This window comes from Gallus gallus, chromosome 2, assembly GCF_016699485.2.
Source record: "Gallus gallus isolate bGalGal1 chromosome 2, bGalGal1.mat.broiler.GRCg7b, whole genome shotgun sequence".
Lineage (NCBI taxonomy): Eukaryota > Metazoa > Chordata > Aves > Galliformes > Phasianidae > Gallus > Gallus gallus.
The window spans coordinates 112,676,274-112,692,428 of record NC_052533.1 but is presented as its reverse complement, the minus strand read 5'-3'; the positions used below and the strand labels follow the sequence as shown (position 1 = coordinate 112,692,428).

The 16,155-nt window shown below is 36.6% G+C and overlaps 1 protein-coding gene across 10 annotated transcripts in view; it reads right to left on the bottom strand.

The window, feature by feature from the left end:
- CHD7 (chromodomain helicase DNA binding protein 7) overlaps positions 1-16,155 on the bottom strand; it is a 129,873-nt gene that overhangs the window by 15,974 nt on the left and 97,744 nt on the right. For all 10 annotated transcript variants that reach the window (XM_046925604.1, XM_046925594.1, NM_001077586.4 and 7 more), the window contains 11 exons: positions 15,386-15,562; positions 13,997-14,140; positions 11,574-11,829; positions 6,755-6,965; positions 6,016-6,211; positions 5,637-5,804; positions 4,773-4,952; positions 4,377-4,487; positions 4,087-4,292; positions 2,914-3,113; positions 2,155-2,314 (listed from right to left, as the gene is read on the bottom strand). In XM_046925604.1, the coding sequence (XP_046781560.1) occupies positions 2,155-2,314; positions 2,914-3,113; positions 4,087-4,292; positions 4,377-4,487; positions 4,773-4,952; positions 5,637-5,804; positions 6,016-6,211; positions 6,755-6,965; positions 11,574-11,829; positions 13,997-14,140; positions 15,386-15,562 (2,009 nt within the window). The remainder of the gene's footprint in view (positions 1-2,154; positions 2,315-2,913; positions 3,114-4,086; positions 4,293-4,376; positions 4,488-4,772; positions 4,953-5,636; positions 5,805-6,015; positions 6,212-6,754; positions 6,966-11,573; positions 11,830-13,996; positions 14,141-15,385; positions 15,563-16,155) is intronic.

Here is a 16,155-nt window from a genome sequence, read left to right as displayed (position 1 = left end):
AAATAAGCAGCTGAGGGTCACTATCATCTTTGTATTAAGTAATAACAGATGTTACACCAAGCCAAAGGAAGAGAAAAAAAGCAAAACTAAACCAAAATGCAGAGGTTCTTTGCACCCTTAAGGAGTCCTCCTCATTAAAGCAGTATGCATGTTACACATGAGAGCAGGACACCCTGCTCTTACTTATCCAACAGATACTGCTATCTGATGAAGGAAATTACTCATACTGTCAATTGGCTTCCACTTCAGCTTGATTTTACCTGGGCTAAACATGTTGCTTCTACAACTCACTTAGTCCTGGTGGATCTAGGAAGTGAAGGAAAAAGATAGCAACTGAAAATACTCTTGTACAGTGATACATCAGTCTTCCTGATCCTTCTAATTGTTCTACTGTATGATTTCAGCAGCAGTATTTTAAAAATGAGCTTAAGGCTGATCTGCAAACTGACATAACAAGTAATGAGGACATGCTACCTGGGAGAGCACGTTACAGAAAAAATTTAATTACTTTAAGAGGAATTGAAATGTAATAACAAAACTCAGTAACAGTTTAGAAAAAAGTCAAAAACCAGTTCACTAACATAATTCTCTAAATATCTGTTCTCATCAGCTGAGAACTAAGCTTAGTTAGTATCTAGAAATGAACTAATAAATCTTTTAAATGTCTTGCCTACTTCACATCACACCCCCCATTGACAGGTCACAGATATTTTTGAAATCAATAATTTCTTCCTAATAAACAGTTTTAATAAGACACAATACATATTAAAAGCACAAAGTAATGACAGCTTTTCAGCGGCACTGCTTTACACCTGCATGCTACATATCCAGGGAAGAACACTGTTGAAAGAAGTTGACACAAAAATAACTAAGATATTACAAACCAAAAGCAAAGAAGAGATGTAATTAAGAGACATTCGTTCAACAATTAAGCAAAGTAACACACAAATTAAAACAGAATGACCTTTATCCCCATAGGCTTTCATTTTAGTAAGATGTTTAGAATTACAAAAACCAAATCAAGGCAATGATTAAGTTAAGAAAGCACGGTGAGAAATTTTGTCTCAAACGAAGGAGAAAAGGAGAAGAAATATTCAGTATTATGTGGACAGCAGAAGAGGAAGGAAGAAAAAGAACGAATAGATACATCCATGCAGAGTTGAGCTACTACATGCAACTCTGGGAACTAAGATTTGGATACTTGAATTTAAGATCTATGGAAGAAAAAACTCTACAGATATTTGCCTGACAGACCCCACAAGAAGATAGTATTAACAAATAACTTCTGTTTAAAAAGATCACAGAATATCCCAAGTAGGAAGGGACTCACAAGGATCATCAAGTCCAACCCCTGGCTCCACATAGGACCACCCAAAATTCAAACTATATTTGAGACCACTGTCCAAATGCTTCTTGAACTCTGGCAGCTTGGGGCTATGACCACTGCCCTGGGCAGCCTGTTCCAGGGCCTGACCACCTTCTGGTGAAGAACCTTTTCCTAACACCCAACCTGACCCTCCCCTGACAGTTCCATGTCGTTCTCTCAGGTGCTGTCACTGTTAACAGAGCACAGAGATGTGAGTTGCCCTACTGCTCCCCTCATGAGGAGCTGTAGGCTGCTACAAGGCCACCTCCCCTCAGCCTTCTCTGCTCTGGGCCAAACAAACCAACAGACCTCAGCAACTCCTCATGCACTTTGCCCTCTAGACCTCTCTCCATCTTCATAGCCCTCTTTTGGATGCTCTCTAATAATTTCATTTTCAACTTATATTGTGGCGCTCAAAATAGCTCACAGTGCTCAAGGTAAAGCCATGCTAGCGCAGAGCAGAGCAGGATGTTCAGTTGTCAAGAGAAACAGATTAAGTGAGGGTATATTCTTTCCCCCATATGCTATTAAGAACAATCACATATTTTGATTTCATTCTTACTTATTAAGTAGAAAACACATTTCTTCATAAATGTTTTAAGAATGGATCAATCATAAAGAGCTTACAGAAATATCTCCATATCTGTTAAGACGATTATTCCCCAAATTAGAAGTAATAATGCTCTTTACATCCTATTAAATAGCCCCATGCTCTATTAAAAACACTCCAAAGAAGTCAGACTTTCAAAAAACATAATAAAAACATTAAATGAAATAATAATACTTACTTATTACAATGATGTTTGAGATGTTTTCTATAGCTGTCTTCTTGAAATAATACATCCGGATTACAGGTGGTGAGCCAATCAGCATCTTGAAGCATTGGCTGTGAACTCTGGGCTTTTACTTTCTTGCCTTTCCTCCCTCTGGGCACTGGCGCAGACAGGCCTACACAAATCCCCAATTATTTCTTACACAGTCTGAATAGAAAAGCTCTCACACCAAACTGCATTACAAACACACATTTACAGCTAAGTATCACTGCTGTATTAATTCCACTGTGGGCAACGAGACAACCAAAAGCTGAACAGCAACATAATTTATCTGGAAATTGTGAATAACAAAATTAACCAAAACTTCCATGCAAATTTAGGTGTGAAGATTTCAAAAACTCAGAGACCTAGCCAGAAAATGGTGTTATATAAATATTTCTTCTAAAACGCTCATGAATCTGAATGGCCATAAGGAAACAAGCTTTATGATTTATGGCCATTTGAAAGAGATTAACTCCAGCAGTAGGCGACACTTAAAAATTATGTTAGAATATTTGTTCAAACTGCTTTATGAGCAAGAGCACTGCATTCTACAAAGCGTCTGAGGGTGACTTCCCCTTTAAGTACTGACCCAGTCAAAGCCCACCTTACTCATAAAATCTGACAAGATCTTACAACATGTCAGAACAGCTATAGTTTAAACTAAAGACATAGCACGACTGAAGCAATTCTTTCCTATTTACTAGCATCATTATTTGATTGTGGTAGACATACCGGAATGATTAACCAAAGCTCGAGTTTGCCCATCTGCAGTTGGAGTGATCAGATCCCAGATGAAACTTTTGATATTTTCATCCCCTTTGTAATGATTAAGGCAATATACCAGGATAGTCCGGCAGATGGTTTCCACATCTTGTTCTGTTAGCTGACGTTTATAGCGCCCATGTGAGAGGATGTCAGTCCAACGACCCCAGCTACAAGAAAAATACGTTCAATACAACAGGCAGGGCACTGGTATTTTAATTTGTGACTTTCAATTTAACTCCTGGTGCCAAGCAAGTTGGGACCTCCTGTATTACCACTAATGCATTCTGCGTTTGCAGGTTACATCAGGGAATCCTGCTTATAGCACCGAAGAGTTAAGAATGTTTATTTTACAGAACAGGCAATAAGTTCACTGCTCGTAAAGCTGCAATTGAACTACACTCAAAATAATAAAGTACATATGTTTAACTCTAATGGTCCCAGTAAACTACGAACAGGAAATTCAGCCAATTCCTACAGTCATGGGATTTGGGGAATCAGTTTTATTTTGATCCTGAAATTCATTATTAGTGACTTGTACACAGCTTTCTAGAAGTTAAGCCAGTCCTTCTGAAGCCCATTGGAAAAGTAGTTAAATACAGCTACTTGCTTGCAAAGAGATAAACATTCAGACTGGTATATCCAATGGGAAAAATTATAAGGCATCAATTAGTTGAAATCAAGTAGTATCAAAACATGAGAATTATGCTAAAAAGCTCTGAATTGACTTGATTTCACAACCATACCAGTCTTTATAAATGTACTTTGTTATTCTTCATAATACTTAGAAAAGAGAGATTAAGTCTCAATAATTATGGTATTCTTCATAATATAAGAAACCAGAAACAAATATTCTGTCATCACAATACTACGTATTTTATCAGTGAGCTCATATCCAGCTGTGGGACACTGGATGCTTTAAGCTAACTAAGAAATACATACATACATATATATATATATATAAAAGGAACCGATAATATAAAGCAATTTAAAATCTCACGGGTAAGTATATACAGTAATGAGGTAAAAATCACACAGAGCGCACGTGAACATGAAAAAGAGAAGAAAGAGTATTTACTATATGCCATTTACATATTTTCAGTTTTTATCCACAGTCACTCTATTTAATCTGTATATCCTTACCCATAAACCAACAAGTTCTTCTCTACCCTGAAACATTCACTTCTTGCATAACCCTGTGATTTGTCCTGAGGCCTACGGGGCTTCGTGCTAGGCTTTTCTTCGGAATCACTTTCCAGGTCTGAAAACTCCATCAGTTCATCCTCTTTGACTGCACTGTAGAGTCTGGTTTGCTTTCTTACTCTTGGTGTATCAATAACTAGGTTATTCTAAAATGAAAGTGAAAATGTAGAAATTAAGGAGGAGAAAAATCTTCAATTTAAATGAACTGAGTACTGTCATAAAGCTCTTACCCTTCCATTTAAAGCATCAATATCCAGTTCAGCCTTCTTTGCCCACTTCTGCCAAAAATTAGGGTCATCCAAGGAAATGTCTGTCCTGTTCCCAGATGCAACAAAACTAGCCTAGAAGACATGAAAACACATGCTTTCATTTCTTAACTACACACTATAAACATATCTATTTTCATTGGAAAGAACAACGTTTAGGACTTACAAAACAGCATTGTCAAGAAACGAAAAAAGGAAGCCTATGAACTGTCTAACTGGTAATACAGATGTCCCAACAGTTTTGAGGAAAAAAACTGAGAAAAGTATACTGGAAAACTAAATTGACACTGAAGGCAATTCAGTACTACTTCCATCTACTCTGGCCACAGTTTTATTTTTCCTCTGAACACCAATGCACACCTTTGCAAATGTTGAGCCTTTTCCTTCAGATTCAATAGTAATTGTGTGTGTTCGCCTTAAGAGAATTTGATCAATATCTTCTTCACAAAACTTAGACCCTTCATCTTCCTCATCCATCAGAGCACCGTATGCTCCCTTTCGAAGAAGATCTTCTATTTCTTTTTTAGAAAGCTGTTGCACCTGTAACATGTAAGAGAGGTAGTTGTTTTGTTGTTTTTAACACTAGTCAATGTTTATATCTAACAACATAATGACATCAATTGCCTCTTTACTTAGCATTTTAAGAACTGTACTTCTAACATAATGTGGTGTTGGCCAATTAAACATTAATGCTAAAGTCACCTTAAAAAGAAGAATGCAAACAACAACATTCTTAGGGTGAAGTTATATGAGTGGTTTAAATGATTTAATAATTCATTGTCATTGAATCAGCTTACTTTAGCTCCATTGACTGCTAAACTCCTCCTGGGAGTGTACTTAACTTCCTAACCTGAGAAAAGGCCCAAGAAAAGAAGTCCAAAGCAAAAAAGGCTAAAACACACAAACATACACAAAAAACCATAGGTGGATGGGCAGGCTGCAAGTAGCTCAAAAACTGTAAGAATCAACACTATGTAAGGGGTAGAATGATGAGAATGAGTGAGGATTGAGGAAACATGATTCTACCTGTCTGCTTTTGGCAATTAATGATGCATGAGATAGGCTGAGCCAGTTCATGTAGCTTTGCCCTTAATTAACCCCACTTTAAAATACATGCCATATTCTACCTGAAAACCATAATTCTCCAGCTAAGACACAAGCAAGAAATAAAAATGTTATACATTCATATAATTTGATCGTTCATCTTAATATATTAATTCTTACCCCATTTGTAGCATTTTCTCTTCCACTCATAGATTGTAGCACAGCCTTATCAAGGCCAAGCTTCAAGCTAGCTTTGTCAAACATTTCCCTTTCATAAGAATTCCTTGTAATCAACCTGTAAATTTTCACTGATTTGCTCTGTCCTATTCTGTGACATCGTGCTTGAGCCTGATGAAACAGGACAGATACTCAGTTACAAGCAACAAGAGAAAAAAAAATCAATATAGAAAACTTACTTTAAATGTTATTGCTTTCAATATAACTAATAATCTTTATGTTTTTTTACTGAGTGGACAACAGTAATTTCTCTTGCAGGTGAACAAACTTTCACAGGAAATAAGCAAGAAGTTTTCAAATGAATCATTTCTTGTAATATTACCTGGAGGTCATTTTGAGGGTTCCAGTCTGAATCAAAAATGATGCAGGTATCAGCAGCAGTAAGATTAATGCCCAAGCCTCCTGCCCTTGTACACAGCAGGAAAACAAACCTATCAGAATCAGGTCTTGAAAACCTGTCAATAGCTGCCTGACGCAAGTTGCCTCTTACTCGGCCATCAATTCGTTCGTATGGGTACCTGAAATAGAGATGTATTGTAAGGAGAATTTTACTGCAAATATTCTTACTTCTGGCATTGTTTATTTTAAAAATATGCAATTAAAAAATTTAAAAAAAAAATCAAGAAGGGGAAAATATGCTACTCTACTTTCAAAATAGCTGCAACAAACTGAGTGACTGCTATTGTATCCAACAACTTAATCAGTGTAAGATATTACTACCTTGTCTCCTGCTTTGTACCCTTCAGTAAGAAACAGGTTCTCACTCCAAGGAATGAAATAAATATTTGGGATTAAGCAGAAAAACAACAAAAAACTCCAGAGTAACTGGAACATTTAACTAACTAGTAAATTAGGAGGACCCAATAAAGTCCCTCTGAGGTCATTTTGTACTCATCTGAAAGAAAAACTTCAATACTTGCAACTTGAAGTCAGCTTACTCCAGAAAATACAGTAACGTTTGAATTTCATCCTATTACAATAAAGATCACTCACAGGTTAAATACTGTGGTCACTGAGGAATGCACTGTTTATTTAGAATTGCATTATATTGTTGCTCTCACCGTCTTTGAATGAGGTAGTCTTCCAGTATGTCCAAGCAGCGCACCATCTGGGAAAAGATAAGCACCCTGTGGCCACCAGCCTTCAGTTTTGGCAGCAGCTTGTCAATCAGTACTAGCTTGCCAGCAGCCTGGATCATTGCCTGGAGCTGAAAATCTGGAGAGTCGGCATTGTGTGTTTCTTTAAACTCTTCCAAAATTTTCTCTTCAGCACCTGCAAAGATTGGACAGCAATACATGAACACAGCAGAGGATTTTATCAATAAACAATGAGCTTGCCTTCAATACCCTATAGAGAGCACAGGAATGTTTTAAACACTATGTGAATAAACATTTATAAAAAATATTAGTCTTAAATTTAATGCAAACATACACACAAACACAGTATAATTAAAAAGCCACTCTGAGTATTCATTCGATTTCTTTTTTTAAGGGAGTAAAATCTTTTCTAAATAATTTCCTAAAATCATTTAATGAACACAATTTAATGAGACATTAAGAAAAAAGATGAAAAGGTAAAAAATATTCCAACTGTTAAATGGACTTTGTCCTCTTTCAAATTCAACACGGAAGAAAATTCTTCTTCTCACAGGAAAATGCAAGGAATACAAACCACATTTGATATCCAAAATGAAAGTTAACCACAAGCATGACTTGGACCTACCCCTTCCATTACTACCTAGAGAATCAAAATCCAAACAGTGAAAAAGCTAATTCTCTTGGTAAAAAATAAGCAGTATGAAATTGTATTTTATTGCCTATTTAGACTTTTTTCCTCACTGAACATCTAATTTCTTCCCAGCTTAATGAAGGTATTCAATGTATATATTCTTTCCAGATCAAAATTTCTTCTTGCCATTCCCTTTTCATTTGAAGTAAAAGCATAGAAACAAATATTCCTTGCACTGCATATTACCTGATGAATACAGAACAAGTTTATGCTTTTCTTATGCTCATATGCTTTTATCCTATTTTAGTGTCACTTCTACATATAACTTATTATTCAAACATTATCAGATAACTATTCTTGGCTACACAAGTCTAGGAACTTTCATCCTAAGCTTATTTCATATATAAATAAACCTTTTGAGGGGCTGTATTTTTCAGGTCCTCTGATTTTTATTTTTATTTTTCTTAAACAAAACATAGCTCATAACATCCAGCTTCAACACTGCTTTTGAGAAACAGAAAGAAAGGTGGGAGGGTTGGGGCAGGGAGGAAGAAAAGCTTACTGCCTGGCTTCCACTGAGAATCTCTCCCATATCCCAACTCTAACTAGATGCCTGTAAACAAACAGGCAAATGCATCCTCACTGGGTGATCACCGGGTCCTTGCCTACTGTAACATGGTGTCTTAACTAGATGCCACTCTATGCAGGCCAACAGCTTCATATTACTTGCACTGCTCACTTCCGCAAACTTTAATGCTTTCACTTAAAGGTACTTTTACAACAAGGATTCCCTATGCTCCAAGCATTACTGATCCTAATAGTTTGCACATAAAAAAAAACAAACCCACATGAAAATAGAATTAGACAATCCTTCAAGCTACCCTTTTTCATATTACTGCCCATTTTGCAAAATAGGAGAAATTAAGGTAGTGATCTCAGATTCTATACTGAGCTTAGTCAATTTCAGAATGTAACAGGCTGTCAAGTAGCTCATATACAGTATGCACACTCAGTATCTTCAAAAGCAAACCAACTAGTCCAACCACAGCACAACAAACCTACCAATGAGTTTTATGAATGATGAATTTTCAGTATCAGCATTTTGTCTCAGCAAGATTCACTTCCATAACAGAGTACAGTCTCCAAAAACCTGCTCATCCAATCATCTTATCCTAGCTAAAACCCATAAAAGCCTGCCTTTTCCTTTTCACTCCTACTTTAATTGCAACTAAGTGATGAACACGTTGTACCTGTTACCCGAAACACTTGAAGTAGTGTCTTGTAGGCCTGTAACACTTCTATTCTTGTTGATTTTTATTAGTGAATGAAAAGAAGTCTGAATGTGTGCTTTCCTGATAGCAGGAAATCTTCTAGTTAAGAGAGACTCCTTGGGCTCAAGAGAGCATAAGGAACAGAGCAAGAAACCTTTTCAGTGTTTACCAGTGTACTCTGTACTTGTACATGCTACAGAGGCACTCCCTGCTGTTGCCTCTTGGAGTCAGAGAAAGAAGTATGATGTATAAATACTTGAGTGGTTGCTAGGGAGGAAACAAGGAGTCCAGCTGTGAGAAAACCAATAGGACAATGCTTTGCCCACCTTGGCTGGAGAATACACAAAATGCAGCAGCTCCCTCTAGAAGTCTGCTCAAGGACAGTACCAGCAGACAGCCATTCTTCTCTCAGCACCACAAAACTAATCTACTAAGCAAGAAACAAAGAATCACCACATTCAAGTCCTGTCATACTACTTCTATGATACAAACTTCTACGTCTTTTAACTGGAGATTATCTGGAACACTTAGTTCTATGTGAAACAAAACAATCTTCTACTTGGTCTATACATGCAAACACACATACGCTGCTGCTTGTTTACAAAACCTGTAGAAAATAAGGATACCAAGACCTCTTTAGAAAAGCCTTAAGTCTCCAGAGCTTGATACTCTTCAGGAAAATACCATGCAACATCATGTCACTATAAGGCTTCTTGTCAGAAATAAACTTGGTCATCACTGTAAACACAAAGATGTTAATTACCGATCAACAAGATAAAACCTAGGGCTCAGACAACTACAGGACATAAGAGTATTTTCTCTCCTGGAATTAAAAAGAACTTAGTTGCTTAGTTCCATCCTTCACACTAATAATAGTTGGGATTTATTTATTTCTCCCTCGCATCAAATCTTAAGGCTTGACCCACCTGCTGTTTTGCTGCATCCCACTAAGCAAGTCCAAATGTTCAGAAGTCACAAAAATGTTAAAAAGGAAAAAGCTCAAGAGACATCTCCAACTCCCTTTACTAGGGTTAAGAAACAGTCATCCAAAAATACTTGAAATTTTCCATACAACTACCTGAATTTAAGCAATCCCTAATAGAAGTTAAATGATACAAGACTTGAGAGAGAAAAAAAAAAATCATTGTTGTAAGCAATGATGCAAATGCTACTCGTGAATTCTATTTCACAAAACAAAATAGGAGGAAAAACATTCACTTCATTCCTCATAGCATGAGACAAGGAAAAACAATCACTAGATTAAAATGAGATGAAAACCAAGGAACATAAAAGGCACTGAGTTCAGAAGCTCATAACCTGAACATTCTGAACTGTTTTCTGGTAAACCCACTTATGTAACAGATTAACTTAGAAGCAAAGAGCTAACAAACAAATTCTAACAGAACCACAAAGCTAATTTAATTGTATGTTCATCTGAATTTAGAAACTGAGCAGCCCACCAGCACGGTTGAGTTCAGGTACTTTGGAGTAACTCTATATCGTGCCTTTGGAATAATTACTTGCAGATGAAATATAATTAGATGTCATTTGGTGAATCAGTTTAAGCGTAACAAAAATGTCAAAAAAAAAAAGCAAGCACTGCAATATGGGAGTCACACAATAAAAACTGCAATCACATATGGCTCATGATAAAACAGTCTTTCACCATGAAACTAGTAACAGGCATGAAACCAGTGACAGCATAAATCATATACAGTAACAAAGAGAAGATGGAAAACAAGGAACTAGTAGCATGCAACAATGTACAGAGGCTTATGTTACATCTTCAAAGGGAAGATTTGATTGGACCAACCCATACAGTTCAGCATACTTCAGAGAGCTAACTGCAGTTAGCTGGCTCATCACCGAGTGTTTGCCACAGATAATCCTGATCGAAAACCAATAGCATCACAATAAAACAGAGTATTCACTGTTAAAATCTAATATGACATTCATATAGATCTTTTTCCAGTCCAATTAAATTACGAAAATGAACTGACTACACGTCCATAATAGCACAGAACCACAGAATGGCCTGGGTTGGAAGGGACCTCAAGGATCATGAATCTCCAATCCCCCTGCCATGGACAGGGCCATCAACCTCCCCATTTACTAGACCAGGTTGCCCAGGGCCCCATCCAACGTGGCCTTGAACACCTCCAGGGACAGGGCATCCACAACCTCTCTGGACAGCCCATTCCAGCACCTCACCACTCTCCTGGGAAATAACTTCCCCCTAACATCCAACCTAAATCTTCCCTCTTTCAACATAAAAATCATTCCCCCTTGTCCTGCTGTTATTTACCCTTTCAAAGAGTTTACTCCCTTCTCCTTTATAGGCTCACGGCCTATATAAAGAGCACGTCTCAGTCATTTCTTGACTCATTACTTTTATTCAGAAATGTTTAGTGCTACCTCATAGTACTCTGTGGCAAGAAAACAAGTAGTAGCTAACTAACTGGGAAGAAAAAAATTGTCATTTTTACAGCAGCATCCAAGAACCCGCATGATAACTGAAGTATTCCTTGTAAAAATAACAGAAAGAAAAAACTCAATAATGCTCACATGATACTAACACCAACTCTGACAGGACTAGCAAGCCTTCAAAAAAGCAGTGCAGATGTTTTCAAAAGCAATGCTGTCCTGACGAGCAGATTTCTAAACACAAGAGAACCTAAAAGGTTATGTCACTATTCTACTTTAAAAATACATAAATAAAAAGACACACAGTATATTCACTCAGTCACTTATACTGCTTTCAGCATAGCATTTTCATGGAAAGAAGAATTAACAACTATCCCACTGGAGAAACTAGAACAGAATTTGTAACACACTGAGCAGTCTTAAAAATGCTTATTGAAAAGAAGATGATGTGACTTACCATTAATAAGGTACGGATGATTGCAGCATTTTCTTAGTTCCATCATAGTGTTTAAAAGATTAGGTACATTTGCCTGACCTCCACCCTTCGAGAGAAACGCAAAATTCTTCTCGAGAATAGCACGATAGTACTTCTTCTGAATATTCGTCAGCTCAACTTCAATGATGGTTTCCTCTTTGGGGGCCAGGTTCTTTTCCACATCCTCCTTGAGACGTCTCAGCATCATCGGCTTCAAAATAGCTTGCAATTTCTGCACCTAGGAGACATTAAATAAACAACAATCAAACCTCTAAGTCTTCACATATTTATTTCTTGTACTTCTAACATTTTCTTAATTCTGAAGTCTCCTTTTCTAACTCAGATCTTAAGTAGACAGCATTTAAGTCTTTCCTCAAGGACCTAGAAAATGAAATTTCCTTGTTAACACTGTGGCATAAATTTCTGAAGTCAATTTTTAGTGCACACCACTTCTGTTTAGTGCATGTCATTAAATGATCTCCCTTAGAACCATACCTCTAGACAATGGCAGTACTGCACAGCAATTGTGCAGAGCTAACCTTAAGTAGGCACAGCTCAGCTATATAAGCAAATCTGACTGTAAGATCAACTTTTAGAGTAACTTCTAACCACTAAATACAGTGAATTATACTATTTTTACCTTCAAATGCCTGGCCCTAATTCTTTTCTTATTTTCTTAGTTTTGACATTTGCCAAAGCAGAAAACTTTTTAAGCCTGTTTTCAAAATGAAAATTCCATATTTCTGTAATTATTTTTTTAATGCTTTTTTTTTTTTTCTTTTTTGTCTCCAGGTTTGGCAACATAAACTTTATGAGGCAGAGGGCAAGCATCTGTTTTCCTTCTATAAAGTTTGGTCAAGTCTTTATGATGGCCTTTATACAAAAACTCAAGCATACTCCATACACATATAACGAGTTGGCATTAAGGTTGTTTTTAAAGTCCTATCTCTCATCAAACTACAAACCAGCTCTGAGCTAAAGAGCTGACAATTTACCCTGAAATTGGTCATCGTCTCCTAGTAGGGTGCTGCGTAACAGAAACAAGAACAAAAGCAGCTTTCTCCTGAATTCAGATCATTCCTATAGCAATAGAGCAACTTCAAGAGAATGGAGATAAATTAGTCCAGAGAGACGAACAATGAAAAAATTACATGGAATAGGAGTGCAAGGAGTGAAGGAGAAAACCTAGGTTGCCAACATATAATCTCTTCCACCATTTGAAAGAAAAATCAAATTTCAGAAGCGATATATTCACAAAGACAACACCTCTTCCAAAAGTTGTTGCCCAAGCAATCCAGGTTCCAAATCTGCTGATGACTGATAGCATTATTTTAGTTATATTTCCCCATACAGCATCAAAAATTTCCAGTTTTGCCCCACTGACATTTTGAGCTGGCCAGACAGAAGCTATGCTGAGAGTTAGGATATATTAACTCCAGCTCAAACACCATATTAACAGGAGTACACAGCTTCTGGATCACAGTTGGCTCACCTCCAATCAGGTCAGAGTCCAGGCTAACTGACATGCAACTGCCTGCACAATCTGTGGAAACATACCCTATGATTCCTGCAGGACACACAGCGATTGTCCAGACGGTAAGGGGCTGGGAGAGAATTTGTTTGTTTGTTTGTTTTAAATTTAGACCATTACCTATAATAGAGATAACCTCAAAGAAAGTTAACCACTTCAAGCACTCAAAAGTCAGAAGTTCAAACTGGGGAGTTTTCAGACAGAACCAAGACAAAAGTTGTACACAAAAAACACATGCAGTCACAAAGTTAGGTTACCACAGAGTGCAAAGAGCCACATTAAGGTGCCTAAATTAAGGTGTCATGCCTCAGCTAAATCCTATGAGTAATTTTACAGTAGTTTAAATGTTACCTATTCACTTCTAAAAACACTTCCATACATAAATGAAAGAAAGTTTTATATATGATCATCATTTACATTTGAGATCTAGAACACGTTGCATTAAGGGTTTTTCATTTTGCTTTGATTTATGCATTTCTTTTATTGGTCAGCTTGAGAAATCTATTATTGACTTGCTAACTTGACTTCAAATGTGTTCCTGTTTGCACTGAAGTCAGTGATAAAACCCACAGGTATCCATTCCACAGAAGTTACAATCCCTTAACTCTGATACTGACACTCAAAAAGACAACTCATTTCTGTATGATTAATTGTCAAAGCAGCAAGAACAGTTGCATGTTAAAATGAATTTTGATCGAAAACAAAAAGAACTCAAAATAAATCCCAACAAAACAAAAACAAGGATAAGTCCACTGCGGTCATCTAAGAAGAAAACAGGTATTACTTGTAAAAACAAGTCATAAAGTTCAGATACAATGAAATGGTTAAACTCACGGTATCTAAACAGAGAACTAAGTATGCAAGGGCAGTTTACCTGTTCTTCGGTTTTCAGATCCCCAAATTCTTGCATGAATGTGGTTTCGGATGGGAAGCGACCTGGTTCCAAAAAGTGAAGCAAGCTAAATAGCTCTTCTACTGTATTCTGCAAAGGAGTTCCGGTAAGCAGCACTTTATGTTCCTGAAAGATTAATAAAGAGTTGCCTAGAAATCCATTTAAATCCATTCTTTTTTTCATACATATGTATAATCTCTGTTTTCTTTTTTGCCTCAACTTATATATAATTCTTTTCCAGACACTTATAAACTTGTGCTTTGGTCTTCCTTCAGTTAGTCCAGAAAAATACTTCACCTCGTAAGGTGCTCACAAAGCAGAGTATGAAACTGACAGAGATGAAAGGAGAAGTTTCATGCCGCTTTAGAGGAGGTACCCAGAGAGGTTAAACAGTGAGCCCAAGATCAAACATGAATTTAGCAGCTGAGAAAGAACTGAAGTGAGAAGTTCTGTTCCTCCATCTATAGCCATTACTGTGAGCTCAGCTCTCCTTTAATGGTAACTATAATAAAAATAAATTCTATACAACATTTTTACATACTTTCTTTCATTAAGCTTCAAGACTTCTTCAAGAAAAATATTATTTAACAGTGAGGAAAACATAATCTAGAAGTGATCTGTAGGTCACCAGTGCTTGTGTAAGATAATGTTTATGCCACTTTATTTTTACCAGGAGTTTTTGAATTCCAGGTATTCCAGGTATTAACTCAGCTTGACTGCATTCCTGCTACAGTTTTAAAGAATCTTCTGACCAATAAAATTGTAAATAGCTTTAAATTCATCTTCTCATTGTTCTTTGTGTGCTTACTATTACATATTTCATACATATAATGTGCATTTATATTTATGAAAATATCAGAAACCAACTCACATTTCCCTTCCTTTTAATCCCTTCCACAGCTAACCTGAAAGCAGTTCCTTATGGCCACACAACAAATTAACATCAGAGCTGATTTAATTCAGATTAATTTAACTCTCACAGGTGTATTTAGTCAGCAGTCCACATTATACCTCTAAATAAATGTCAAGGTAAAGAAGAGAATATGAAGGACAAGTGATTACAGAAGTAAGTAACATGAAAAGAGAGAAGGGGAAGAAAAAAATTCTCAATTCATTTAAAATAATACACATAATTACAGGTTTAAATTAATGAAGAGCCTGATGAAACATCAGCATACCAAAATCCAATGTATGTATGTGCTTCCAGGTAATTTAAAGATTCTCAAGATGCATTCTCTCATTCTTCTTAACATCTAATACTTTTACTTAAGCAGCAATACTTTTACTTTGTGGTGAAACTGCAAATTGGGACTAACAAAAATGGAGGAAATGAAGATTTATTTATTTCTTCTAAAAGATGTACACACGTACCAGATCCATCATCTTGAGTCCTTCCAAAAGCTTACAATTCCTGTTTTTCAGCCTGTGGGCCTCATCGATTACTACACAACGCCATGGAATGTTTCGAAGCTCGGGGCAGTCAGTCAAAATCATTTCAAATGTTGTGATAATAGCATGGAACTTGTAGGACCCTTTTATCACACGACCCTAAAAAGAACAGCAGACGTTAGAGTAAACTGACTGTCAAAGAAAGAAGGTAAATTTGTTTAATCTTCAGAATTCATTATTTAAAGAAAACCCAGAACAGTACAATGGGCAAATTATTTTAAGTAAATGAAGTCATTATTGCTGACTCATTGAAGGAGCACAAATGTCTAAGTTTACTACTGGTATCAAACTAGCTATGTTGTTTTTCTTACAAAAAGGCTCACAGAATCACTGCATATTCGTTGTACAGCTAAGACAAAGGGGATGAAATTCATCAAGACCAAGTGCCTGGTCCTGCACTTTGGCCACAACAACCCCAAGCAATGCTACCGAGTGGCTGGAAGACTGTGTGATCGTTACATGATTACAAGTATTTCAGCTACAATCTGCATGAATTATACCAATGTCTGGAAACAATAATGTATCCCTGCAATATTCAAAATAAGTTTTGCAGACTTCGTCAAGAGAATTCTCTTTTTCATTTAAATCAAGGAAATACACCACAATTCTCCCAAACAATACAAATAACCCTAGAGAACATTAACGATTCATTGTCCTGACCAGTACAATATTCTGCTCTCAAGAGTGGGTTT